Source organism: Dasypus novemcinctus, chromosome 14 (genome assembly GCF_030445035.2).
Source record: "Dasypus novemcinctus isolate mDasNov1 chromosome 14, mDasNov1.1.hap2, whole genome shotgun sequence".
Lineage (NCBI taxonomy): Eukaryota > Metazoa > Chordata > Mammalia > Cingulata > Dasypodidae > Dasypus > Dasypus novemcinctus.
Genome location: NC_080686.1, coordinates 108,669,755 through 108,696,939, shown reverse-complemented (window position 1 = coordinate 108,696,939; position 27,185 = coordinate 108,669,755). Strand labels below are relative to the sequence as shown.

Sequence of the window (27,185 nt, the reverse complement as noted above, 5' to 3'; positions counted from 1 at the left end):
ACAGAGGGACCCCCTTTTCTGCCCCCCGCAGGAGGCCATGTCGGGCGAGGGCCCCGAGGTGCGGGCGGTGGCCGAGGATGGCTCCAACGGAAGCAGCAGCTCCCCCAGCCCTGGGGACACGCTGCCCTGGAACCTGGAGAAAACGCAGCGGAGCCGGCGAAGCGGGGGCGGCTCCGCGGGCAACGGGAGCGTCCTGGACCCCGCGGAAAGGGCGGTCATCCGCATCGCAGGTAAGCGGGAGCGCAGCTTGCCGCGCGGCCGCCGTGCCCAGGGGCCTCGCCGGCCCTCTCCATCCCGGCGCTGCGCCCCCCACCGGGCGCGCGAGGCCTGAGCTGGGCGCCGGCTGCGCCCGTGGCCCCGCCCCTGGTCTGGGCTGCCCTCGGGGGGTGGTCGGAGCCCAGGAGAGCCCCGGGGCGGCTGCGGCCTTGCCCTCCCGTTGCTGCCAGCCTGGGAAGGTGGCTGGAGGAGGCCCTGGGCGGGGAGGGGCCCGCGGGCAGGTGGTGCCCCTGTGCTCAGGACCCCGGCGCAAGGAGGGCGGGGTGGGGAAGGGCGGCCATGCGGGCCAGGATAGACGGCCCTGAGGGGCCCTGCGCAGGGGGTCCCAAGTCTCCTGCCGCCCCCGAGGGGCCGCTGTTGACACCCTCGGGCCGCCGGTTTTTAAGGAAGGGGGTCGTTTTCTCCTGGAAGGCTGACCCTGAACGTCCTCCCACATCGCCCGTAAGGGGGGTGGGCTGCGTTTGTCCTGCCTGCGCGACTCAGCCTCAGGCTGGCCCTGGAGGCAGGGTCTCCTGGTGGCAGGGGACGCGGCAGTGAGGGCGGAGAGCGCAGCTGGCAGGGGCGCGGCGGGGAGGGGTTTGGTGTCTCTTGCCGCCGCCTGCACTTTCTTCTGCGAGCCGCCGGTTCCGGCTCCTCTGCTGTTCTCGGGTGTCACCTTTTTCCGTGTCCTGAGACCTCTGCCTGGATTGCAGCGCTGCCTGTCCCCAGCCTTGCCGCCGGGGGTCCCGAGCGTCGGCGCGGGGAGACCCACGGCTGTCAGTGGGCGCGCGCCTGGAGGCGGCGTGGGAGGGGGGCGGGGGCGGCTTGACCCGGTGGAGCCGCCGCGGGGCTGTGACCCCAGCCAGGGCCGTGGGACTGAAGGTGCCCCCGGGACTCTCGGGAGCCGCGCAGGACGCGCGGGGAGCCCGCCGCTCACTTGCGGGTCCGGGTGGTCAGCCCGCTGCGGCCCGCAGCGCCCGGCCCGGCCGCTGGTCGCCCCGCCCGCCCGTGGGGCATCCTGGGTGCGGGGGCGGGGCCGGGGCGGCCCTTTTAGGCGGCGCGCGCGGCCGCAGGCACAGAGCACCCGCCGGGCTGCAGACCCCGCGCCCGCTCTGCGCCTGCCCCGTGCACGCCGACCATGGCCCACCCCGGGCCGCGCGGACCCCCGGGCCCGCTGTCCGACGAGCAGGACTTCATTCAGGCCTACGAGGAGGTGCGGGAGAAGTACAAAGGTACGCGAGCCCCGCCCGCCCCGCCGGCCCGCACCTCGGCCAGCAGGCGGCCGGACCTCTGACCCCTGGGCCCGCGGTGGCCGTCGGGACCCGACCCCTGGCAGGCCCGGTGCGCGTCCTGCTCGCCCCCCACCCCCACGCCCCAGAGAGGGCGGGTGCGCTCGCCGGGCCCCCGTGTCCATGCCCTTAATAGGGCATCGTGCCGTGCGGGTGGCTGCGCTGGGGTGGGCTGGGCTGGCGGCCGGGGCCTGGCCTGTTGGGGTCCCGGCGGCCGGGCAGTGTCCAGTGTCCGTGCCGGCAGACACGTGGGTCCAGGCAGCTCTGTTCTCTGCTCCTGGCGGGGCCTCCCCAGTGGGGGCAGCTGTCCAGCAGAGGGGCTCATGGCTGCTGCCACTGCTTGCCTGTCCCTGCCACCGTCTTTGGCAGGGCCCCTGCTGCTCCCCTTCCTGATTCCTTGGGGACAGCCGTGGCCTGGGAAAGTCAGCGCAGCCCCCAACACAAGGCACTCCCCCACTAGCCATTGCGGCCCCTGCGTCCGCCTCCCACAGCCCAGCTTCCCGGTTCCGGCCGCCGGCACTGAGCAGGCGAGGCCATACCCCCAGGTCTGGCCGGCAGAGGCGGGAGACCTGGAGCGAGCCTCTGGGGGTGGGGCAGGGGGCGGACAGCCAGCCCAAGCAGGTTCCAGCTCCCTGTGGCTGGCTCGGCTGGCTCTGCCCCCAAGGGCAGCTCAGGGAGAGCGGCCTCGCTGGGGCTGTGCCTGGAGCCCCATGGAGCCGCTGGCCGCCACTGACCTCACCCAGGCAGGTGTCACGGTGCCCGGGTGCCTTTCTGCTGGGTGCCCTCCGCCACCGGCTTGTGCTCGGTCCCTGCAGGGTCCGTGTCCTCCTGGGCGCCTTGGCAAGTCCTCGCCAGGGCCGTGGCCTGCCCGCCTCTTAACGGCTCAGACGCCTGGTAGAGGAACCCCCTGAATTGGACTCCCAGGCCTGAACCCCGCACCGTGGGGAGTGGACATGCCAGGGAGGGCTGGCCCGCTGCCCGAGGGCATCTGCCTGGCCAGGTGCAGGGCACGGCCTCAGAGTCACAGCCCTCCTGGCAAGCCGGACGACGGGTCTGCTCACGAGCCGGCCCCTCAGTGAAGCTGGGCAGCCCTGCACACCAGCACCGTGTCTCAGAATCCTCCGTGCCGCCGGGTCACGGGGCCATGTACAGAGCCTGAGCTAGCCCGGTCGCTGGCCTGGACGCTGTGTCCCTACTCTGTGGCAGGGCTACCTCCTGCACATCCAGGAGACGGTCAGGAGGGGTCTGGCAGGTTCCCGGAGGCCGGGGTTGGTGTTGGGCCCCCCTGGGCCACCTTGGCCCCGTCCACTGGCTGGGCCTGGCCGTGGGGGCAGTGGGTACCTCTTGGCCTGGTGCCTGCCTGGGGGTGTTACTCCAGGCAATGGGTGCAGCGGGCCTGAAGGCAGCTTGAGGGTCACTGAGCGAGATGGCAGGTGCTGGGGCGCCCTGCGAGGCCGGAGGAAGGAGAGCTGCTGGGGTGCGCCAGAGGGACTGGCGAGGGGCTGGGCAGGTTGCCCAGGAAAGGACAGGGGGTCGGGCCTGTGGGGCGTCTGCGGCAGCCCCCGATGCCCACATGTGCCCTGTATCTGTCCGGGGCCTGGCCTCCGTGAGCCCCCTGGACCTGCAAGAGGCCCGAGGCCTGGTCACGCTCTCCTTGGGGGTGGAGGAGCCGCGCGGGAGCTGGTGCTGGAGTGTGCTCGGGCGGGGGGCCTGGCACAGGGAGAACGGCTGGGTGCAGGCGGGGGCGGGAGGTGCTGCGTGAGTCACCTAGGGTGGAAGCAGGGGTGTGGGGGCAGGCGGGAGCCCCTCCTGGGCCGAGGGCCTGCCCTAGCTGGCTGTGCGCCTCTTCTGCCACCAGGCCCCGCCCCTGCACGCCCGTCCCCCTCCAGCCCGGCTGAGGACTCTGCCTCGCGCCTGCAGCCTCCTCCCCACACTGGCACTTGCCCCCAGCCCCACCCTTGCCCTGCCCTCACTCGGACACCTCCCTTGCCTACCCCTCCAAAGTCCAGCCCTTCGCCATTTCCCCTCCCCCCCAGTATCTCAGGCCATCGCCCCTCCCTGGACACGTCATGCCCAGAGCTGTCCCCTGGAAGTCCCCGCTCTTCCCAGAAGAATGTCCACTTCCCGTCTGCCTGCAGCCCCTCACCCCTCCCTGACCTCCCTGCCTCCTATCCAGGACAGACTCCCTGGGGGCCTGCGGCACTGGGGCCTTGTAGCAGGGCCTTCTGGGCCCCCGGGGCCTGGCCTTGGCAGCTCACGGGCCAGCTCGGGGGGCCCTGGAGAGCCTGGGAGCAAGGACGGGATGTAGGTGAAGGGGGTGAGGGCATTCGGTGCAGAGGGAGTGGCCAGTCCCCGAAGCTGCACCCCCAGGGAGCAGGAGCCCACCCGTGGGGTCGGGCGTTGGAGCCTGGGAAGGGAAGCGGGGGCCGGTCAGGAGGGCCCGGCCACCAGGGTAGAGCTTCCGCGGCTGTCCTGCCAGGGCCAGGAGCAGGACAGCAAGAGTGGGGCCGAGGGAGGGACTGGGTGAGTGACAAGGCTGCTGTGATGGCCGGACATGGGGCGTGCTGTGGAAAGGGAGCAGACGGGCCTCTGGGCAGGGCGAGGGGCTAGGTCGGGAGCCCTGAGGAGGCACCAGTCTCGGTGAAGGTGTGGCTGGAGGACGGGTCGGTCTGAGCTGAGCGGGCGTCCTTCAGGGTGCAGCCGGGGGCTCACACCTGTCCCCCATCCTGGACTCTGCGCTCCCTTATCTGCGTCCCTGGCGCCCGCCCAAGGCCCCTGGCCAGGGTTTGCAGGGTGCCCTCCCGGTGAGCGGGTGAGGGCCCGGCGTCGCCGTGGGGCTGAGCTCAGCAGGGCGCAGGCTGGCGGGTGTTGGTGCTCTTCGGAGAGGGCCCTGGTCTCTGTATGGTCCAAGGTAAAACGTGCTTTTTGTAAGAGGAACCCAGCATCGCGGGGACGGCCCAGAGGAAAGCCGGGAGGTCACACCCAGTATTTCTGTCTGAGGTGACCACTCTTAGGCGTGGCACGGATCTGCTGGATGCTTTTGAGGCACTTGCCGTGTGTATGAATGAGAGAGAGGGGGAGAGAGGAGAGGGGAAAAGAGATGGGGAGGGGAGAGAGAGGGAGGGAGAGTCCTTGGCCCCTTGGAGCCGTGGCTGTGCACGCCGGCACAGGCCCCATCGGCCTCGTGCTGCTGCTGCTGCTGTTCTTTAACGACTGGTCGTTTGGGTAGATTCACATGCCGTCAGTTCCCCTAGTTAAAGCATATGGTTCAGGGTTTTTAGTGTTCAGAGTTGTGCAACCACAATCAGTTTTAGGTCATCTTCACCACCCAGAAAGAAACTGCATACCCTTTTGCGGTCACTGCCACCTTGCCCTCTTGGTCCCCAGCCCAGCAACCGCTAGCAGACGTCCTCTCTAGGATTTGCCTACTCTGGACATTCCACGCAAACGGCTAACACGATGCGCTCCTTTGTGGCTGCGTATTTCACTCAGCATACTGTTTTCCAAGGTTTGTCCGCACTGTAGCATGCGTCAGTTCTTATTTGTTTGCATGGCTGAAGAACGTGGCACTGAATAGCTGTCCCGCGTTTTGTTTATCCGTTCGTCAGTTGGTGGGTATTTGCATTGTTTGCACATTATGAGCTTTAATGAATATTGCTGTTAGGAGCATTTGTGTACAAGTTTTCGTGTATACGTTTCGTGTCTCTTGAATAACGACCTAGAAGTGGGATTACTAGGTGTTTTTGTTTCCTGGGCTGCTTGAAGCAGATACCATGAAATGGGTTGGCTTAAGCAATGGGATTTTTTTAGTTTACAGTTTGAGACCGAGAAAATGTCTGTTCCACGGTGATGCTTTCTTCCCGGGGGCCGGCTGCCCCGTGAGCAGGCCCGTGGAGCTCCTGCCGGCTGTCCCTTCTCTTCCTGGTGTCCTTGGTTTCAGGTTCTTGTTTCCATGGCTTTTTCTCTCTGTCTGAATTTCATTCTCTTAGAAAGGACTCCAGTAATAAGATGAAGGCCCGCGCTGAGTGAGGTGGGCCGCGCTTACCTGCGGCCGTCTCGTCAGAAGGGCCTGCTCACAGCGAGTGTCCTTTCAGAGGGATGGGTTAGGGTTAAGAACGCATTTTTCCGTTGGTACGTATGGCTCTAAACCATCACACTAGATCATGTGGTTACTCTATGTTTAACTTTTTGAGGAACTGCCAGACTGTTTTCCAAAGTGGTTGCACCATTTTCCATTCCCAGCAGAAGAGAATGAGGGCTCAGATTTCTCGATGTCCTCACCATTTGTTACTATCTTTTTTATTCTAGCCATCTTCCTAAGTGGGAGGTGGTAGCTCATGATTTTGCTTTGCATTTCCCTGGTGTCTAATGATGTTGAGCACTGTGCTTTTTGGCTATTTGTTTATCTGGAGAAATACCTCTATTTCCTTTGCCTATTTTTAGATCAGGCTGTCTTTTTATTATTGAGCTGTAGGTATTCTTTATGTATTATAGGTAAAAGTCACAAAAATGTTCTCCCTTTATATGAGTTGTGTCTTCACTTTCTTGATAGTGTCCTTTGAAACACAAAAGGTTTTAATATTATTTTTTTGGGGGGGTGCTTTTGGTTTTGGTGTCACATCTAAGCAACCATTATGTAATCCAAGGTCACAAAGATTTGTGTCTATGCTTTCTTTTGAGAGTTTTAGGATTTTAGCTGTTACATTTAGATCTTTGATCCCTTTTGAATTCATTTGTGTGTATGGTGTGATGTGAGGGTCCAAATTTATTCTTTTGCATGTAATTCTCTAGTTGTCCCTGTACCATTTATTTGTTAACATGGCTGTTTTCCCCCATTGAGTGGTCTTGGCCCCCTTATGCCTTTATTTTTTTCTTTTTATCCCCCCTTGCAGCTTTTTGTGTGCTGTCTGCTCTCTGTGTCCATTCACTGTGCATTCTTTATTTATTCCCCTCCCCGCTTGCGCTTGCGGCTGGTTTTGCTCTCTGCTCTCTGTGTCTGTTTGCTGTGTGCTCTTCCGCATTTTTGCTTATCTCCCTTTTTTTTGTTGTTGTTGCGTCACCTTGCTGAGTCGTCTCTCCAGGGAGCCTGCGGGCAGGGGGCTCTCTGCAGTGTGTGGGTGAGCCCGCCTTCACAAGGAGGCCCCAGGACACGAACCCAGGGCCTCCCATGTGGTAGACGGGAGCCCAGCTGATTGAGCCACAGCCGCTTCTCCCCTTATGCTTTTTAGTGGCTACAGAATATTCTATCACACGGAAGTACCACAGACTATTTACCTGATCCCTGTAGGTGACATCTGGACTTACATCAGTAAAAGTGATTGGATTTCCAAAGTGCCCTTGTCAGGCTTGATTGGTGGAAAAATTCTCATGTTTTCATTTGTGTTTTTGGTTATTAAGTGAGTCTCATTTCATATAGTTATAGTCAATTTGCTTTTTTCTTCTGTGAGTTGCCTGTTCAAAAGCATTGCTCATTTCTCTCTAAGGTGTTTTGTTTCTTTTTTATTTGGAGGAGCTCTTTGAATGTTAAGGATCTTATCTCCTTGTCTGTTACAGATGTTTCAGACTTTTTTTTCAGTTTGTTGCCTGTCCTTTTTTTAAGTAAGCTTTTAATTGAAGTATAACATTCTTATAGCTACGGTCACAGATTATGCACACCCAGCTTAAACATCAGAGCCCACGCCTGGGTGTCCAGCACCCTGATCACAAGGCAGCACCTTCCTGCCTCCTCGGCGGTTCCCTCAAGCCCCAAGGACAGCTGCTGTCCGGACCTCTGAGTCAGGGTCTGTTTTTTCTTTCTTTCTTTCTTTTTTTTAAAGATTTATTTATTTTATCTATTTCTATCCCCTCCCCGCCGCCCGCCCCAGTTGTCTGTTCTCTGTGTCTATTTGCAGCGTATTCTTTCTTTTGTCCACTTCCGTTGTTGTCAGCAGCATGTGAATCTGTTTCTTTTTGTTGCGTCGTCTTGTGTCAGCTCTCTGTGTGTGTGGCGCCATTCCTGGGCAGGCTGCACTTTCTTTCACGCTGGGTGGCTCTCCTTACGGGGCGCACTCCTTGCACGTGGAGCTTCCTTACGTGGGGGACACCCCTGCATGGCACGGCACTCCTTGTGCACATCAGCACTGCGCATGGGCCAGCTCCACACGGGTCAAGGAGGCCCGGGGTTTGAACCACAGACCTCCCATGTGGTAGACGGACGCCCTAAACACTGAGTCAAGTCCTCTTCCCCTGAGTCAGGATCTGTAATTCTGCTGTTGGTGTCGTCAACCCCATCATCCTAAAAACCTTGTAGTCTCTCCTTTTATGACCTCTGGTTTTGTGCTGTGCTCACAAGGGCCTGCCGTCACGTAAATACCTGCCAGGAGTTTTGCCCAGCTCCGGGCGTGGATTTCTGTTTCATGCTTTCATGTTCCGCCTGCGGGTGTGGCCAGGTGGAGCGTCTGAGGGTGGTGATCGGCCTGGGGGTGGGGGGGTGGGGGACAGCCTCGGCCAGCAGCCCTGGCTGCCTGAGGGCAGGGTCTGTGTCCTGCTTCCCCTCCAGGGCCCTGCCGCTGGGCCAGCAGGGCTGGAACAACAAGCTAGTGGACTGGAGCAATGAGTGGGCCCCGGCTGGGGCCTCGTGGGCAGGAACCCCGGCTGGGGAGCGCACTCCCGGGGGCTCTGAGAGCCCAGCGGTGGTGGTGGATTGACGGGGCGGCCCTGGGGGGCCGTGCGGGGGTGGGGACCGAGAAGAGGAGCTGGGCCCTGTGCGGCAGGCAGGCATATGGAAGTGCTGAGCTGGGGGGCCAGGTGGGGACGGCCACGGGGCCATCGCGAGGTCAGGCATGGCCGATGGGGTAAAGAGGCTCCAGTTCTGGCCCCCCAAGTTTAGAGCCCAGCGAGAGGGCCGGGAAGCCCAGGAGCAGCCCCAGGCAGGGCAGAGCCAGCGCACAGGCCCTGGAGGCGGGGGGCCGGCTGCCAGGCGGCCAGGAGAGGGTGGCGGGAGGGGTCTTGAGGGCAGGAAGGGGCCCCAGGAGTGCCCTGGGACTTGGTGATAAGGCACATCGGGGTTCTCGGCGAGGCCTGCCTGGGGCACAGATTGGAGGGGCTGGGGGTGCCTGGAAGGTGTGCGGCCATGGGGGGTGGAGGACACGGAGCTGTGCGGTCTGCTGGTGCGGAGTCCCCGGGGGGCCTTGGTGTGCAGGAGGGTGTCACTGCCCCTGGGGACGTGGGCATTGCCTGGCCCCGGCCAAGTGCTGGACATCCGTCTCGTTTGCCCTCCCGTGCCCATCGGGCCGAGTCGTGAGTGCCCCTTGCCACTGATGGCTTGTGGCTCTGAGGGCATGGGGGCTTCCCCCCTGCTGGGCCGTCAGGCCCCAGGGCGAGGGGGAGGCACAGGTGATGCCCCCAGCCTGCTGCCATGGTGAGGCCCCGGGGAGCTGGTAGCAGAGGAGCCGGGACAGGCTGGAGAGGGTGATGCTGGGGCCGTGGGGTGCCCCGGCTCACCGTGACTGGGAGCCGAGGGTGAAGCCCAGAGATGCCCCGTGGTGGACGGGAGGACGTAGGCTGGAAGGCTGGTGCCGTGGGGGCCTGCAGGGCGTGGGGCCAGGGTGGGCCCGCGCGGAGACTGGGGCGCCTGCCGGGCTGGCAACAGCCTGGGGTGGCCGTGGCCTGGGAGGAAGGGGCATCGAGGGCTGGTTCTCAGGTGGCGGCAGGAAGGTGCCCTCTCTGGGCCGTGGAGATGCCCCGGACTTGTGTCCCACCCCGCAGGCCCGCCCTGCCCCTCCAGTGCCCCCACCCCCCAGCTCTCCTGTGGCTTGGGTCCTGCTTCAGCCATGGAAGGGCCGTCCCAGCAGCGTGTTCGTGATCTCTGTTTTTTTGTGTTGCAAAGGAGCATGTGTCCTGAAGTTTTGAGAACGCTTTTTTATTTTTCTTTTTGTCATGAACGCCGACATGGAAGCTTATACGACAGGCACAGGACAGGCCTCTGTGACACGCCGAGCTCTGCCACCGCCTCGGGAGCGCGTGCTCGTTTCCAGGAGCCGACGCCCCGAGGCTGGGCTCTGGGGCCGCAGCAGCGGGCGCAGCGCTCGGACAGAGGCCGAGCCTCCCTGCCTGTCCTGCGTCTGGTGGCTCCTGGGCTCGTGGCTGCGTCACTCCAGGCTCCCGCGGCCTCGCTTCACACGGCCATCTCCCCCGTCCCTTAGAAGGACACTTGTCCTTGCCCGTAGGCCCCCGGGGGCCCAGGGTGACACCATCGCCGGGTCTTTAACTTAATCGTGTTGCAGACTTCCGCAGCTTCGGGGGTTGGAGGGGGACGTATCTTGAGGTCACCGTTCAGCCCACTGCCATCTGAACTCTGCTCCCCTGAGTTTACATCCATCTCAAGTGTCAAATACAGTCACCCCGTCTCAGCATCCCCAACAGTCCGAACCATTACAGCGTCAACCCTGACTGAAAAATCTCATCTAAATCTCATCAGCTCGAAAGACCAAATCTCTTCTTCCAACTCATCTAAATAAAAAATTGGTTGGGGGGTGGATTGGCTTAAGGATTGAGTGCCTGCCTAACTGTTCGGTTCCCAGTGCCTCCTAACGCAAAAACAAACAACAAGCAAACAAACGAACAGACCAACTCAGGGAAGCCTGTGTGGCTGCGTGGTGGAGTCCAGCTTCCCACTTACGAAGTCCTGGTCCCCCCGCAAGTAAAGGGTGGCACCCTGGAAATGCGGCAGAATTCCTCTCCGTCCCGTCTGTGGACCTGTGCAACTAAAAGGCGAGTTTTCCACTCCTCAAGTACCCGGGTGGGACAGGCATAGGATGGCCGGCGCGCCCGTTCAGAGAGGGAGACGTGGAAGGGATTGAGGGACCCGTGGCCCAGGCAGGCCCGACCCCGGCAGGGCGAAGCTGTTCCATGAGCTGGCGCCGTCCTCCGTGCCCTCAGCCCGCCTCCCCCTCACGTGGCCTCGCCCTGCGGGCCCAGGGCTCTGCCCTCCGAGAGCTCGTCCTCTCCTCCAGGGCAGCCCACGTTGGCAGCCTGGGCGCTCTCGGCCCGCTTCCTGCCGTACAGGCCCAGAGGCCTGACAGCTTTGACCCTCCGGGCCACGCTGGCGCTGACGATACCACTTCTCAGAACCGCTGGGGTCTCCTCGGCCGTGATGTCGTGCCGTCACTCGGGGGCCCTCCGCATCCTCCCTGGAGGGCCACTCTGTTGCTCTGCTGCTGGGCTGGTCCAGCGGCTCCGCCAGGCACCATCTCGTTGCCCAGCAGACGGGGCCGAATCCACGCGTCTCCGGTGCAAGTGGAATCTGTAGGCTGCAAACCGCCGAGCTCTGGTTCCTTTTTGCTTAACAGTTCCTTTCTCAATTCGTCCCTTTGCTCTTGAGTTTTCCCGTATGCAGGCTGTGCCTGCCAGACGTGCTTGGGGACCTCTCAGCTTAACTTCCAGGTTTGTCGTCCCCGAGCTCTGCTCCACACGGCAGTGGCCCCACTTCAGCCGAGTTGCTGCCCTTTGAACGGGGATCGCCTCTGCTCCCGTTTCCTGGCGCGGTTCTCCTCCGGAGGCCCTGGCAGCATGTCGAACGCCCCTCTTTCTACCAGCCGAAGCTTTCCACTGTGTGCCTCGGCATCGTTGCGGCCTCTGCCCGTTGCCCGTGCCCAGGCCGCCTCCACATTCTGAGCTCTTGGTCGTAGCAGCGTCCCCGCTCTAGACCAAGGCTGCCTTAGAGCCCTGCGTGGCCACCTCCGTCAGAAACGTGTTCTCCCCCTTCCAGAGGCATCTGGGGGCCCCATCTCCCTTGCACTCTGCAGGGGAGAATTGGTCTGTGCCTCCTGCAGCCTCTGCCCGAGCGCTGGCTTGCGGCTGCCTCGCCCCAGTCCTGCCTTCCCACAGCCGCCTCGCGTCTTCACACCCCTGTCATCGTGCCCACGGCCGTCGGTCCCTACATCACTCACCTCAAGGGCCTGGTCGCTGTGTCTTCAGACTCCAGACGAAGCGCCGTTCCCGGCTCCCGGGCCTTGGCGGGACGCTCCTGGGCCGCTGCTGAACCCCCCACACGCCTGGCCCGGCCCTGCAGCAGTTGTTTGATGCCTTGCGAAGCCTCCAGGTTGTCGTTTTGTGCTTGTTGTTTAGAAGATGTGCAATGTTTCGCAGCGTTTGCGCTTATCTGCATTTCATAACGTATGACAGTGTGCTCTGGGCACACAGAACTTGTTAACGACAGGGGCTGGACGTCTTCCTGCGGCATTAATTTGCAGTATAACATTCCTGTATGTGGTAACCACACAGCACTCAAACTGGCTCTCTCTCATAGGACGGTACAGCTGTGTTTGTTTCCTCATATCAGAAACCGCTGTAGCGAACAGCTTTGTAGGCAGATTGTCAGAAGACTCTCCTGGTCCACAGTAGGCAAAATTTAAGCTCTGTCTCCACCAACGTACCATTTTCCATCTATTGTATTGGCAGAAATCCAAAAACCTGGGCTTCTGGATCCTGTTGGCGAGGCTGTGGGAACCAGGCCAGGGAAGTGCAGCGTGCATCCGAGCGCCTGCTCAGGATGGGTCCCCACCCGGCCCGCTCGGCCCCCGTGTCGACGTGGCGAAGGGTTGACAGAAGAGCAAGGGACGGGAGGCCATGCCAGACGTCACCTTTCGTGTTGAAAGGGGGACCAACGCGTACGTCTGGCCAGTCTCCCATACACAAGTTCTGGGGGAACGGCCCCGGTGCTCACGCTGCCTCTGTGGTGGGGTGGGGAGGAGGAGGTCTTCACTCTACCTCCTATGCTCTTTAAATTTTTGAATCAGGTAGCGTTTCCTATTAGAAATGTTTAAAAGCTCACCGCCCGCCCGTTACTGCGGAGCCTCGCCCGGCTGCTGTGGCGTTACCAGGCGCGTGGCTTGAGGGGCGGCCTGGGAGCCGGCGCGCCGCGGTGGTTCTCGCCTGGTGGACCCGGGCCTTGCCCGCGGCGCTGCCCGTGTCCTTTCACCCGCGTGTTTCGTGGCTTGTGCTGCTAACGAAGAGGTTTTTCCGTTGTCTCCTAACTGGCGATCGCTGGTCTGGAAGGAGCTTCTTGTTTGTGTTTTCATGTGTTTTGAACGCAGCCGCTCTAGCACACTCTCTCGTTTGTTCTTCGGGACGGCTGGTTGGCCTTTTGGGTGCTGGGGCAGTCGCAGCCTTTGTCCACGTGCTCCGCGCCCGGGTTGTGTGCTGGACCCGCATGGCAGGGTGGTGTGGAGCAGGTGGCAGACCCCTGTCCCCGGCTCTGGGGAAGGAACGCTGGCTGCTTCTCCCCGTGGCGCTGGTTGCGGCTGCTGCGTCACATCTGACTGCTGCGTCCAGGTGGCGTGTGCGGGAGGTGCCAGGCCCCGCACCCCTTCTGGCCCAGGAGCCTCCGGGAGGGCGTTGGCAGTGGCTGCAGAGCTGCGCTTCCTCCCTGGAGACAGCAGTGTGGGGCCAGCCTGAGGGAGGCTGTGGGGTGGGGGTCAGCGCAGGCCCTGCCCCTCAGGCGAGAGGTGCTGGGCTGCAGAGGACACCCAGAGAAGAGGGATATTGGGGTCAGAATGATGGGGCTTCGTAATGGGTGGGGTGGGTGGGGGTCCTGGGACCCCTGAGGTTAGACTGAGGCTGTGCCTGGTAGCGGAGCTGCTGTGCTGGGCTGCAGGGGGAGGGCGATGGGGGTCTGGCGGGTAGCCCCCGGGCACTGCCCCTACTCAGTGGCGGCCTGGCCTGGGCACCCATTTGTGGTTGTGTGCCCGTTGCCCCCGGGCACTGCCCCTACTCCAGGTGGCCTGGCCCGGGCACCCGTACGTGGTTGTGTGCCTGTGTTCTGGTGCCCGTAGCCCCGGCCCAGGGCAGAGCCTGCCAGGGTCTCAGGTTTGCGAGGAGGTTGCTTTGGGCCTCACAGAGGAGCTGGGCAGGGGGCCCTGGGTGAGGAGGGCGCTGGGCCAGGGCCCTTGGCCCCGTGGGTGTGAGCTGCCCCCTGGCATTGCGGAAAGCTTCCCTGGCCCGGTGGCATGGCCTTAGCCGGGCCCACCCACCCTTCCAGAGCAGGGCCTGGCAGGGGGGGCCTTCCCGTCACCTCTGCCTGGGGCATTCCCTCCCCCCATGAAGTGGACGCTCAGACCCACGTGCTCCTAAGACGTTTCTGGTCTGCGGGTTAGTTACCGGGGACCCAGTGCCGTGAGCACCTGGCAGTGAGGCTGGCCAGAGCTGAGGGTGGGGGGTGGGGGCTTGGGCCGCTGCTGGGAAACCGCGCGTCAGCCGCCTGCGCACCCCACGGTCTACGTCTCCCTGAGGCGCGAGGGGCCCCCGGCACCTGCTCCAGTTGCCTGCTCCACCTCGCTGCCCCACGCAGGCCCTTTGCCGCTCTAGCCCGGGCCGCGCTCTCCAGCGCCTGCCTTCTCCAGGGCTGCGCTTCCTCCTCGGGCGGGCGCTGGCACCTCCCTCCTGCCTCGGCTCGAGGGACAGCTCAGCCTTCCCCAGGGGCTGGCCACGGCCCCTCTGGCAGCTGAACGGGCAAGGAAGGGATCCTGTGGGCCTGGGCTCCGCAGTGACTGCCCACAGGGGGCCCCTCCGCGAAGGGCAGGCTCTGCGCACCTGGGCCGGTGACCCGCCTTGCCTGCGTGCTGTCCTCGTGGTCCTGAGAGGCCGGGACGAGTGCACGCATGTGGCCCCCGACCTGCCTTCCGTGTTCCCATTTCCATCATCTTGTAAAGTTCAGGTCATGACTTAAAACCGAGCTGCGTGTCCACTTTCCCGCTTGCGTGTGTCTCTGGGGAGCTTTTCCTCCGTTCTTGGGTCTGCGCCTAAGTCCCTGTCGGTTCCACTTGAGGTTTAGTAGGTACACTTCACTCGGCCGAGTAGGGCGCAGCTTGGTGGAGAGGGGCTAGGAAGCAGGCGCCCAGACCTTCAGTCCCCCCTGCCCGTGGGCCAGCGCGCCCTGGCTGCCTGGGCGCATGGGGGCCGCGGCGAGGCCGCGTGGGCCAGCTGGCCACGGGCGGGGCCCCCAGAGCTGGGGAGTACAGGGGACCCCAGAGGATGCCCCTGGCTGCCGAGAGGCGCCACTCAACTGGAAAGCCGCGTGGGGTAACTTTGGGGGTGTCAGGTGTAGAGGGCATCTTGAGCCGTAGCACGGATGTTGCAGGTCGGGGGGTGGGGGCGCACGGAAACTGCGCCGGGGCCCCCGGGAGCTGGGGCTTGGGCGCCCCGAGGCGGGGGCTGGGGAGGGCGAGGGCAGCCCGGGGCATGCGCGGGCGCCGGTGGCTGCGCATCGCCGGGCCGAGGCCCCGCCCCGCGGGCAAGCCCCGCCCCCGGGCCCTCCCCCGGCTGCGGCGCCCGCCGGGCAGTGCGGTGCAGGGCCGGACACTGCGTGGTGGGGCCGCGGCGCGCCCTCAGCGCCCGGCGGAGCCATGGACCCCTCGCGCGCCATCCAGCACGAGATCAGCTCCCTGAAAGGTGCGGGCCGGCCGGAGCACGGGCTCTGCGGGCCTCCGGCTGTGCAGCGCCCCGCGGGGCAGCGGCCAGGGGTCTGCCGCCCCTGGGGGCAGCGCGGGGGGCGCGCGGCTGCAGCCGCAGGAGAACCCGGCCTGGGCCCGCGCCGGGACTCCGGCCGGGGCCCTGCAGGAGGCTGGCAGGGGGCGGCTCCCGCGGCGCGCGGGCCTGCGGCGGGGGCGGGGCGGGGCGGGCGCGTGCTCTGCCCGGCGGGCTCCCGCTGCCCTGCTCGGGGATCCCTGTGCGGAGGCGCCGCGCGGGCTGGCCCCGGGCAAGTCCACACTGCGGCTTTGTCCGGGCGGGGGCTGCCCGAGGGCCCGGACTGGTTGCCCTGGAAACCCGGGAGACCTGGAGGAGGGGCGAGGGGCTGCCCTGCGCCCGGCTCTTCCGGAGCTGAGTCAGCAGCGGGACTGCGGCAGCGCAGGGCGGGGGCGGGGCAGGGGGCGTTTCCGAGCCGTGGGACCTGGGGCGCCGACCCTGGGGAGAGCGAGGCTGGAGGCGAGCCGGGAACTTCCCGGCCCAGCTCCTCGCCGCGGGCGCTCGGGCTGTGGGAGGGAGGGGCTCCCCGCCGGCCCGCCGGCCCGCCCCTAGTCCCGTGCCCGAGCTGTGCCCTCCTCTGCCCAGGGCGGCATGGGGGGAAGGGGCTGTGCGCGGGGGCTCCGGGGGGTTTGCAGCCAGAGGCCTTGGATCCGAGTGCTTGGGGGTGCTTCGAGCGGGGCTTGAGATCATTTGGGGCAGTGGGACCGGGAGGCTTGGGGATGTGGGAGGCTGTGTCGCGGGAGGCATGGTAGGAAGATGTAAGGAGTACGTGGGGTGGGCGTGGGGGAGCCCAGGGATCGGTGGGCGCCGTGCCCCTGAAGGCCTGCCTGGATCCCAGCCAGCATCGCTTCTGGACGGCCCACGTGGTGGCCCCAGGCCTCAAGCTCTGCAGGGCTTGGGCAGGGTCCTGCCCCTCCCAGGCTCGCTGGCCCCCTGCCCAGCCCTGGGTGGCTGGGGGGTGGGGCAGAGACCGGGAGGGCGGGTGTCCCGGGAACTGGGGGCAGGGGGCTATGGGAGCAGCTGGCGGCTCCGCTGGGGTGCGCCTCAGTTTCCACCGCTGCACCGAGCGTGCGTGCTGTGTGTGGAGCCGCTGGGGTGGGGCCACGGGGCCCTAGACCCGCCGCTCAGCGGCAGCTGGCTGCCTGCCCGCCTGCTGCCGGCCTCCCGCCTGGGAACCCCCACCCCGCCCTATTTATGAGCGGCTCCCAGGCTTGCAGGGCTGGGTGGGAATGGGTGTGTCTGGGGTGGGGGTTGCTGCAGCACAGCAGGGGAGGGGGAGCTGGGGTGGGAACGGGGGGCACTGGACATGCACGGTGGGAGCCTCTGTGTGGCTGCAGCTCCTTCCCTAGCCCAGTGGAGCCGTCCGTGGGGTGCCCTGCCCCTCTCCCGGTGGTGGCGCTCTTCGCCCCTGCCCGTCTGACCGTGGCGGGCCCTCGGGCCGTCCGGGTGGGGCTTCTGTGTGGGTGGCAGGGGCGCCAGGTCTGGGCGCCATTGGTTCCGTATGGCAGTTGCCTGGCCTCTGACAGCTGGCCTGGGGGTGCCCCCCTGCTCAGAGCCCCCTGCCCTTTACCCTGCCACGAGGCTTGGGGAGATGCCGGGCTCCTGGGCCGCCCGTGCTCTGGCCTGGCATGGGGAGGGTTAAGGAGGCTTGCCCTGCCAAATCTGGCATCTGCGGTGGGGGCTCTTTCCTCGCCCCTCCTGGCGCACAGCTGCCAGTGTGCCTGCTGCCCGCCTGCCCACGTGCCCTGGCAGCTGTCCCCTGCCGCCCCCTCTCAGACCTCTGCTCCCCCCCACCCCAGGAGCCCAGGCCCTGGGGACCCCAGCTCCTCCCCATCACCCCGGGCCTGGGACTCCGCCCCCTCCCTTCAGATTCTGGTGAACGCGTCCAGCCCTGGAGACCCCAGCCCTCAGTCGGACCCACGTCCCCTCTGCACGTCCTGCCCCCCCTTCCCTCAGGCTCTTGGTCTGTAGCCCGCCCCCCTTCCCAGGCCTAGGAACCTTGGAGGAAGTGTTTGGGAAATGATGTCACTCCTGACGCTGGAGCCGTGGGGCCCGGGAGGGTGGCAGCGGGGGCGGGGGCGGCGAGGTGCCCCCCGCTCGCGGCTGCCGGCTGTGGTGGGAGGGGCCGCGGGCTGCTGAGTCAGAGGGGGCCGGCCGGGGCGGGCGGCGGCGGCAGAGCCGGCAGGAATCGCGGGGAGCCAGGCGCCCGCGAGCGGCAGAGCCGGAGCGCGCGCCTCGTGCCCACACCCGCCGTTCCTGCGTCCGTGTCTCGGCGTCCGCCCCGCCCGCCTGCAGCCATGGTGGCCGGCATGCTCATGCCGCTGGACCAGCTGCGCGCCATCTACGAGGTGCTCTTTCGTGAGGGCGTGATGGTGGCCAAGAAGGACCGGCGGCCCCGCAGCCTGCACCCCCACGTGCCCGGCGTCACCAACCTGCAGGTCATGCGGGCCATGGCCTCGCTGCGCGCGAGGGGCCTGGTGCGGGAGACCTTCGCCTGGCGCCACTTCTACTGGTACCTCACCAACGAGGGCATCGCCCACCTGCGCCAGTACCTGCACCTGCCGCCCGAGATCGTACCCGCCTCCCTGCAGCGCGTGCGCCGCCCGGTCGCCATGGTGACGCCTGCGCGCCCCAGCCCCCGCGTGCAGGCCGTCCAGGGCCCCCTGGGCTGCCCGCCCAAGCGGGGACCGCCCGCCGAGGACCCTGTCCGTGAGGAGCGGCGGGGCTACCGCCGGAAGGAGCCTGAGGAGGGGGTGTCCGAGCCCCCCGTGGTGCCTGCCACCACTCCGGGAACTCTGGCACAGCCTAGCCCGGAGCCCACCCCAGCCACAGGTCAGCTGCTTCCTGGGCCGGCCACCGCGTGGGGTGGGGTGCTCTGGTCAGCTGTCGGCCTGGTAGGCCGCCACAGCCCGTGTGGGGCCTGCTCTCGCCAGCAGGTGGCGCCCCTCTGCCCGAGCCGGTGGGCGCCCCTGCCAGGGGGCCCACGTGGCCCCTCTGGGTCCCCGACCTTGGAGCAGGGGTTCGTCCCCAGGAGGGCTGGGGGTGGGGCCAGCGTTAGCAGTCGCCCCTCTGCTCCGGGTCCCCTGCTCCAGTGGCCTGTCTGCCGCGGGGCCCCCTGTGCACCGGGTGGGATGGGCGTGTGCGGGGCGGGTGCTGTGCCGTGACCCCGCGTGGCGTCTCTCTGGTGGCGTGGCCCAGGCCGACTGCTTCAGCTTTCCGGGTCTGGTCCTTGTCTGCATGGTGGGACAATGCTGCGCCCTGGGGAGGCCGTGTGGCTCAGTGCAGTGCTGCCCGAGTGTGGCCGTGCCCGGCGTGGCACAGCTGTTGGTGTGGGCGCCTGCCCAAACCTGGGGGGCAGTGGCCTGGGGGACAGCGTCCTGTCGAAAGGCAGTGGCCAGGGAGTGGCTGGCGCTGGCATGGTGGGAGCCAGGTCTGAGGGGAGGGGACAGTTCTGTTCTCCCAGGGACTGCCAGAGACCCCTGGCCCTGCCCCTTCCCGTGGCATTCCTCTGTCCCCAAGCACGTGTGCTGGGACATGCAGGTCACAGGTGGCAGGCACGTCCTGTGTGGCCCGAGGCCCGCGCTCTCAGAGTACCCTGTGGCCGGCTCGGGACAGCCCGGCTCCCCGGGCCCAAGGCAGGCTCTGCCCCTGAGGGGCAGGGGAGGGGTCTGGAGCGAGGCCCCCAGGGCAGGCCCCAGCTGGGGGGCAGCCCCCCACGGGGGTGCTGGCGGTAGCCTGGGCTCTAGACCCCAGCAGGCCAGAGGCAGCTGGCCATGACCTGGGGCTGAGGAGCGCCTCCTGGCCGTGCCGTGGCCCGGGGAGGTGCGCTGCCTCCAGCACTTCTGGGAACGGGTGGCAGTGGCCTCTTCTGAGGCCATGTGGGGCCTCCACAAGACAGCACTTGACCGGTGCAGAGCAGGAGCAGCCGGCTCGACCAGTGCGCCGCGGCCATGGCCCCAGGGCCTCCCCGCACTGCTGGCTTGGCCTGCCTGGCGCTGCCGCCCACCGCGGCCTGGAGACCAGCTCCCCCTTCACAGCTCCCGGGGGCGGCGCGCCAAGCCCCTCCCTCCCCTCGCTCTTTCCTTCCTGCTCCGTGGCCGGGCCGGGCTGGGCCAGCTGGGCGGGCAGTTGGCAGTGGGCCGGGAGGGGCTGGGTGTGGTCGCCGCGGGCAGAGCTGGAGGGCACCCCCAGCCCCCACCGGTGACTCAGTGTTCCCTTCCCAGCCTCAGCCGCGAGGGCAGCTCAGAGTTTCCAACAGGAAATGAGCTCCAGCCCCAGGCTGAGTCAGGCGGTGGGGGCCCCCTCCCGTCAGCCCCCAGGGAGGCCCGGGGCCTGCAGACCACCCTGCCCTTGGACTCCCCCAGCCCCTGCCGAGAAGGCCCTGGAGCCTCGAGGGCAGGCGTGGCCAGGGTTGGGCCATGGCTGGGGCGTGAGCACTGTGCATGGGACCGGGCAGCGCAGGATGTGCCGACCATCGCCTCTGCAGTTTGAAAATGGCCGCGCTGGACAGGCCTGCCCTTCCCCATGCACATCCCTTCCACCCCTTGGCGGGAGTCAGGGACACGTGGGCCGACCGCTGGGCATCCCCGCGTGAGCCCCCACCCGTGCCCTGGCGTCTGCAGAAGGAACATGGAGGGTGGCATGTCCACGTGAAGGTGTCTTGAGCCCTCAGCCACGTCCCTTCCAGACCCTGGGAGGGGGCGGTCCTGGGGGGCAGCTCTGCCAAGAGGACTTGGCCCTGAGGCCCAGCCTGCTGCCCGGAGGCCCGGCAGAGGGGTTGGGGGGCAGGGGCTAGGGTGTGCCGGTGGGCAGCGTAGTGCCTCGGAGGTGCCTGTCACGGTGAGGGCTGGGGCGTTGAGCCAGGCGCGGTAGAAAGCTGGGTGCTTTCGCCACAGGAGGCCCCCGTGCATCTTAAATCGTAACGTTCCACGAGGTTCAGAACTCAAGACAGACGGAGGAGCACGCGGCGAAGAGTCCCGTGCGCAGTGGCCTTCTGAGAGCCCCGCCCGCACATGTGCTTCATGCCCCCGTCCTCTGCCCCTGCCCCCTGCCCCCTGCCCGCCTTGGGTTGCTGCTGGACGCCGGCCCTGGGGACGTGCCGGCCAGAGCCGCTTTGTTTCCTCTCGTGCACAGCTGTGGCGTCCTCTGCGGAGGTGGGTCCGCCGGTTAGCCAGCTGTGGGCCCCCGAGCTCTGGCTTGCGGGGACATCTGTGGGACCGTCCTGGCGGGATTCCAGCAGGGTTGTGGCGTGACGAGCTCCGTGTTCAGCCCTGTGGTGGCTGGGGAGGGGAGGGCCAGGGAGGGAAATTGGGGGCCGGGCGGCAGTGGCTGGGTCTGAGCTGGGGGTGGTGGTGGACAGAGGAGGTGGCCGGGAGAGGGGACTGCAGGGCGCCGCATCCACGTGGCCGCTTGGCCAGGCTGCCGGGCGCGTGTGTGCCTGGAACGTGGGGTGGCAGGGCCTGCGCAGGGGAGGCTGTGCGAGCACTGGGAGCGGGGGTGGGAAGTAGGGGAGGCCGGGGGGCCGCTTCCTGGGGGTGTCGGCCGCTCCGCCTGGGCAGGCCGCTGCGAGGAGGAGCCAGCGTTCCCAGGGCTGGGTGGGGAGGCCGGAGCTCGAGGCCGCCCTCCCGCGCTCCCACCCTGCCTCCTTCCTGCCGTCCCTGCCTCGCGGGGCCTGGGAGCAGCCCTGTGTGTCTGAGCCATGGACCGGTTCAGCATGGAGGAGCTGATTCAGCTGGGCCAAGGTACGGCTTGGGTGGGGTGGTGGAGGGACCCGGCCTCTGGCTGGACAGGGGTGCCCGTGCCGGCTCAGCTCTTCCCAGCTGCAGGGGCCCAGCCAAGGCCAGGGCCAGGCCAGGGCTGCCCACTGCCCGCAGTCCCCACGTCCTCGAATGTGGGGGCTCGGGGACCCTGGGTGAGTGCAGCTCTGCTCTCAGGGCCACCTGGGGGTGCGACCTGCCCCAGTTCTCTGCGGGGAAGCGCGGGGGCTGCCCCCTGCCCACCAGGGGCTCTCCGGCTGCTACTGCAGCGTCCCTCCAAGTACGGCGGGGCAGGGCAAGGCTCCGCACTTGGCCCCTGGCTCTGTGGTCTGGCCTGCTTTGGGGCAGCCAGTGTCCCCGACCCATGGGGCCTTACCCCCCCCCCCCCGCCCCGGCCCTCCCCGCCTTGGTCCTGGTCTCCCAGCATGGATGGGGCACTGCAACCCGCGGCCCAGAGTGGCCGCTCTGCTTCGCTGCAGGTTGCAGCCCTGCACGCCTGGGTTCAGGTCGTGGTCCCGAGGGGCTGTGGACGAGCCCCTCACCCATCTTGTGCCTCGGTTTCCTCGTCTGTACAAGTTGATGGCATAGGGCTGACTTTGGAGGGTTCTCTTAGGATCGGAATAGAACAGGGCTTGGCACCCGGGAGGCGAGGCGAAACGGGGTGTCAGTGGTCACGTCTCGTCCTGTGCCTCGGTGCCTGTGGGGGCAGCTCCCCTGGAGCACGGCCCTCCCGCACGCCCTGGGCCCAGGTGCCGGGCCAGCCGACCGGCCTCTGGCCCAGCCTTCCGCATCCTGTGAGTGGGCCTCGGCCGAGTCTGGCCTGCATGGGGCTCTGCTCAGCGGCCTGACCTTGGGGCGGCTGTCCACCCTGGCCAGGTGTCCCGACGAGTGACTTGCGCGGGGCCCTCTGGGAGGAAGGGGACCGGCCAGCCCCTGGCTGGCATGGGTTTCCAGGGTGCCCCCGCTGGCCGCCCGCTGCCCAGTGAGGTGGGCAGGGTGGAGCAGGCGGTACGGGGCCTATCGGCGGGGAGCCGTACCCGGCATAGCCTGCGCTCCCTGGGCGCACGGATCCTGCGTCCTGTCCCCAGGCCGAGCCCAGTCGTGGCTTATTAGGACCCTCAGTGGGAGCCTGGGGGAGGGGCCGAGTGGAGGGGCCGACCCGGCCTGGGGAGCAGGCCGGCCTCGGCGCCCTGCGGCCCACGTCATGTTCTAAGTCTGGTCGAGTGACAGCCTCGCCTGCCCTGCCCGGATATTTATATCCCACCGGGCCCCCTGCCCACCCCCTCCCCCACAGACACAGGCACTGCTGCTGACGGCCGCTGCCGTGCCCTCCTCCTGTCGCCGCGGCTGCCGCGCCTGGGCTCGCCCGCCGCCTCCGAGGGGCCTGTGACCCTCCCACGCCCCACGCCCCTCGCCCACTCCCTGCCCACCCCGTGGGCGCCCGTTGCCATCCCCAATGAAGATTGTGCCAGGTAGGGGGGCAGCGTCGGATGCCCGTGAGGGCCTGGTGGCCTGGGGCTTGGAGGGGTGAGGCCCCGGGCTTGCCCAGCCAAGGCCTGCTCCCTCTGCGCAGCCCCCCGGCCCCCGGCCCGACCCTGTCTGTGTGGCCCGACCCTGTCTGTGTGGCGCTGCCTGGTCCTGGGGAGCCTGTGGGGAGGGTGCTTGTCTCTGAGGAGGTGGGGGCAACCGCCACCCTGGGGGTGGGGGTGGGGTGGGGAGGGGTGGGGGAAGGGGTGGAGGCCGGAGTTGGCCTGCTGGCCGAGTTGCTGCCCCGCCCTCTGCGCCTGGCAGCTGTCCCCAGAGGGCACCCCAGGAGCCAAGGGGGGGTGCGCCTGGACCGCCCTCCCAGTGGGGGGGCCGTCGGGGCAGGCCAGCTTCCTTGGGAGGAGGACCCAGCCTGGGCTGCGCTGGGGGGCACTGCGGCCTGGCCCCCGCGGCAGGCGCCTCCCTTGGCGGGAGTGGCCGTGGGCAGGCAGGGGTTAAGGCTGCAGCTAACCTTGAGCTCTGCTCTGCGCAGGGACAGCTGAGCGCCGCTGTGGGGAGCGGGTGGGAGCAGCGCTCAGAGCGGCGGCCGGAGGGAGGAGGGCGAGGAGGAGGGCAGGAGCAGGGCGGGCCCAGCCGCATCCCCAGCGAGAGTGCTGCTCCCCGGGGCTCCCCCCTCGCCCGCCTCCGGCAGGGACGGCTGCCCGGCTCGGCGCAGCGGGTTCCTGGCGCCTCGCGCCTGCTCTCGCCGCGGTGCCTGCGCGCCATGGAGCCCTCGGGCAGCCTCTTCCCCTCCCTGGTGGTCGTGGGCCACGTGGTCACCCTGGCCGCCGTGTGGCACTGGCGCAGGGGGCGCCGGCGGGCCCGGGACGAGCAAGGTAAGCGCCGCGGGCGCCGCCGCCCCTGCCTGGAGGCGGGGCGGTGGCGGAGGGGCCGCCCCTTTCTGCCCTGGACCGGCTTAAACAGCAGCACGTGCTCCTCTCCTCCCACCGGGCGGTGGCCCACCCTGCCTTCTGCCCACGCAGAGCACCCAGCGCTGGTGCCGGGGGCCAGGGGCCCTAGGGCTGCGGGTCGCAGGGTGGGTGGAATGCGGGATGAGCGCCCCGCCCCTCCCCAGCTGCCCGGCTGGAGCTGGGTGCGCACAGGTGAACGTCAACACAGAATCGCAGCTGGCAGGTGCAGGCCGCCCTGGGGAGAGGTTCCCGCCCTTCCAGGGTGGGGGCTGGGGTGGGAGGGCCGTGCCCGGCGGCGGAGCGCGGTTCCCCAGGCCTGCGGCCGCGGGCGAGCGGGCGAGCAGCCAGGCAGCGCTCGCCCTCTGCCTGCTCAAAGTCACCACGCTCCTGGGCCACCGCCCGTGGCGCAGCCGTGCCCGCCCCGGGGGAGGGGCGGCCGATGCCAGCACGGGACGGGCGGGGCTGGGCAGTGCGGGGCTCGTGCCCTGGTGCGCCGAGCCCGTCTGTGCAGGGGGGTCCTGGCCAGAGGGGCGCCCCGATGGGCAGGAGGCTGGGCGGTGCCCGCCGGGGCACTGCCCCGGGGCTGCCGGACTGCAGGCCTGAGTCAGCCGGGGGGGTTCCCGGGCGCCGCCCTTGGGGGCCCCGGGGGGGAAGCAGCCAGTGACTCAGCGCCGGGCGCTCTGTAAATGCATACTCGGGGGATACCCCCACGTCCCGGTGGCTGGCGCCGCCACGCCGCCACGCGGGCCCGCCCTCCCCCACCCGCCGGCCTTCGGACCCTGCCTTCACGTGGGCCACCGCCGGGGCTGCTCCCCGCCTCCACCCGCCCTGCGACCCCAGTTAGCTGTTCTCGGCACCCCCCCCCCCCCCCGCCCCACTTCCTCCCTTCCCTGGGGGGTCTGGCCCCCCGCCCCAGGCATCCTGTTGGGAGCGGACGTGGGCTCGGAGTTTCCCGGCGGCGCGGAGTCCCTCGGGCCTCCCCTGGGCGGAGCCTCTGCGCCGCTGGTCACCGCCCCGCCGGGGGCAGGTTCTCCCGGTCTGGGCAGCGCCTTGGCCGGGGGGCGGGGGAGAAGGCGGAGCGCACGGGGCGGCGCAGTGGGCGAGAGCAGCGGCACCACCGCGGGCCGCTCCTAGTGCTCCGGGGGGGATGGCTGCGGCGTGGGGGGCGGGCGTGCTGGAGCGACCGTGCTGGCTGGACGCGGGCTGCGAGCGCGCCCGCCGGGGCTACCTTTACGGGCAGCTGTGCTGCGTAGGTGGGTGCGGCCTGCCCGGCCGAGGCTCCGCCTCTGCGCTCCTGGCCGGCAACACCTAGGGAGGGCTGCGCGCGGTGGGGGAGGGAGAGGGAGCGAGAGGAGGGGGGCGCGACGGGCGCGGGCCGTGGCTGTGGTCGTGGCCGTGGCCGTGGCAGTGGCAGTCGGGCCGTGTGGGGGGCGGGCTCCTGAGGAGGCGCTCGATCGGCACCTCTCCATCTCGTGTGGGCTTTCCTTCTGTGTTTGGGGGCGCTCCGATCTTAAGCCCCTCTCCCGTAAGAGGGGCAGCGATAGCCCCAGAGGACTAGCAGCTCCTGTTCCAGGGGGGACACCGGGCTGGCAGCTGGGGTGCAGCGGAGCGCGGGCGGGAGCTGTAGGGGAGGGGGTGTGGCCTAGCTGGGACGGGGAGGGGCGGAGCTCTGGGGCAGGGGCGGGTGTGGCGCCAAGGGCTGAAGACGGGGTATCCAAAGCCAGGGGCAAGGGGGCAGGGCCGGGAGGGGGGGGGGCGGCTCAGAGGTCAGCGGCACCAGTGCTAGGGCTGGCCCTGGGGAGGTGGTCTCCCAGCACCCTTGGGGGATAGCTGCAGGGAGGCCTTGCTGGGACTTGGGCCACACCCCTGTCCACTGCTGCCTCCCAGGCCCCAGCTGGCATACAGCAGGTGCTCAACGCGGGCTCCTTGCAGGATAGCTGCTGGGGGAGAGGGGTCATTGGGGGTCTGGGTTTCACACTTGGGGGGCAGGTGGGTGCGTGTGGGGTATTCCGGAGAAAATTTCTGGGGGCTGTCCTGGGAAAACTGGCCAGTTTGGATCAGATTTGGAATTTCGGATGGTAAAGACCTGGTGGGTGGTGGTGTCATGGGGGGGCAGGGTGGATCTCAAGCCCTAGGACCCCTCTGCAGAGGGGTGTGTCTGCGCCTGTGGGGGTGGGGTGAGACAGACCTGGGGGGCTGCCAGTGCCCAAGGAGGCAGTTTGGCGCACGAGCCTTCGGCCAGCTGCGTGGGCTTGACCCTTCCCACCCATGGGCTTTTGGTGCCCTCCTTTGGCCGCGGAGGGGCCAGCGGGATGGGGGTGGGGTGAGCTTTTCCCGGAACAGAGGCCCCGAGCTGCCGCAGGAGAGGCGGGTGCAGCCGTGCCCACAGCTGGATTGCATCAAGCCAGATGCGCCCGGCCTGGAAAATTCTTGTGGCTTGGGGCGGTGCATTCTTTCCTGCAGCGGTTGGGCGGGCTGGACAGCCCCTGATGCCGGCCATGGGCGGCTGTGCTGACCCGAAGGAGCAGGGTGGCAGGCCAGCGTGGGCCCCAGTGCCCTTTGCCTTCGGCTTCCACCTTTACGACCCTGGACAGCGGCCACTTCTGAGCCCCACCTGCCCACAAACAGCCCCACCGCCCCAGGTGCGGCTTCCTCCCCAGTGAGTCACCAGGTAGAGGCCACCCCCCCCAGCCCTGACTCACCACTGGCCTTGAGGGGCGCTTCCCCGTGGTCCCCACTGTCCTCCGTGCCCCCACCCCATGTGGGGAATGGCCCTGCGGCTCAGTGCTGCAGCAATGAGTCACCCCTCAGCTATGCGCCCGGCACTGCCCCTCTGTGCACAGCCCTGCCTGGCCTGGCTGGGGGAGATGGGGGTCTTCACGTCTCCACACTGGGCCAGTCCATTCCGGGCATGGCTACTGGTCTAGGATGTGGCAGGCTTGGGAGGGCTTCGAGCAGGGGTGCAGCGGGCGTCCTGGGTGCAGGTCTGCCGGGAGGTGGTTTCAGGGGTGCAACAACAGATGGGCCCTTGGCCCCGCCCCTATGCAGGTGCCTGCCGGTGGGAGGGAGACCCCCCCAGAGTCGGACGGGAAGGGTGGGTAAGCCAGAGGCCAGGGCCCCAGGCCTGCTTCTGGGTGGGTGCGGTGGGCTGGCATCCGGTGCCTGGTGCGCCGAGGCAGGGTGGGTAAGGAAACTCCTGGGTTTCCTGTTTCGGGCCGCCGGGGCGTGGCTGTGGGGGAGGGGCCGCCTTCCTCCTTCGCGCACCCTGGGGGTTCTCCCCCTCTGGGGGCGGGCAGGGCGGGTGGGGCCGGGGGCGGGGCGGGCGCAGGGAGCGGCAGGAGAGGAGCGGCCACACAGACTCTCGCTCCCGGCTGAGCCTGTGCAGCGTCCTGGGCCAGAGCTGCCTTCCGGCCACCTCAGTGCCCCAGACCACCGCGGCGCAGTACCTGAGGGCCGTGGACGAGCCGGCAGGGGGGGCGCGCCATGTCCCAGCACAGGCTCCGCGTGCCGGAGCCCGAGGGCTCAGGCCCCAAGAGGACTAGCTCGGAGGACAACCTTTACCTGGCTGTGCTCAGGGCCTCTGAGGGCAAGAAAGGTAGCGGCGGAGGGCGCTGCCCCGGCGGGCTGGAGCAGGGGCAGGGGCAGGGGCAGGGCGCTGTGGCGGGGCCGGGGCCCGGGCCCGGGCCAGCTGTCTAGCACAGAGGCTCAGCCTTGAGCGGGGGCTGTGGCGGTGGGGACCCTGGTCAGGCAGGGGTCCGGTCAGGTGGGCCGCCGACCGCACTACCCCCGCGCCACGGGGGGACAGAGGCCGGTGGGCAGGCGGGGCAGGCCGGGCTTGTGTTGTGGGCTGGGCTGCTGCCCCGGGGATTGGCCCGCCTGGCCTGGGCTGCCTGGGGCCTGGGCACTCGGGCCTCCACTGTTGGCCAAGCCGGGGCTCTGGGTGCAGG

General features: G+C 67.6%; 1 protein-coding gene across 18 annotated transcripts in view; it reads left to right on the top strand.

Annotated features, from left to right (window-relative positions):
- Positions 1–27,185, top strand: part of PLEC (plectin) — a 51,703-nt gene that overhangs the window by 1,035 nt on the left and 23,483 nt on the right. For 2 of the 18 annotated variants that reach the window (XM_058276151.2, XM_058276150.2), the window contains exon 2: positions 32–230. In XM_058276151.2, coding sequence (XP_058132134.1) covers positions 38–230 — 193 coding nt within the window. In that variant the 5' untranslated portion in view covers positions 32–37. Of the gene's footprint in view, positions 1–31; positions 231–1,346; positions 1,488–14,842; positions 14,973–17,237; positions 17,880–20,730; positions 20,789–22,158; positions 22,276–23,007; positions 23,164–24,349; positions 24,492–26,554; positions 26,834–27,185 lie in introns of those variants that run through there. The other 16 variants (XM_058276159.1, XM_058276157.1, XM_071208081.1 and 13 more) reach the window with 12 other exon arrangements.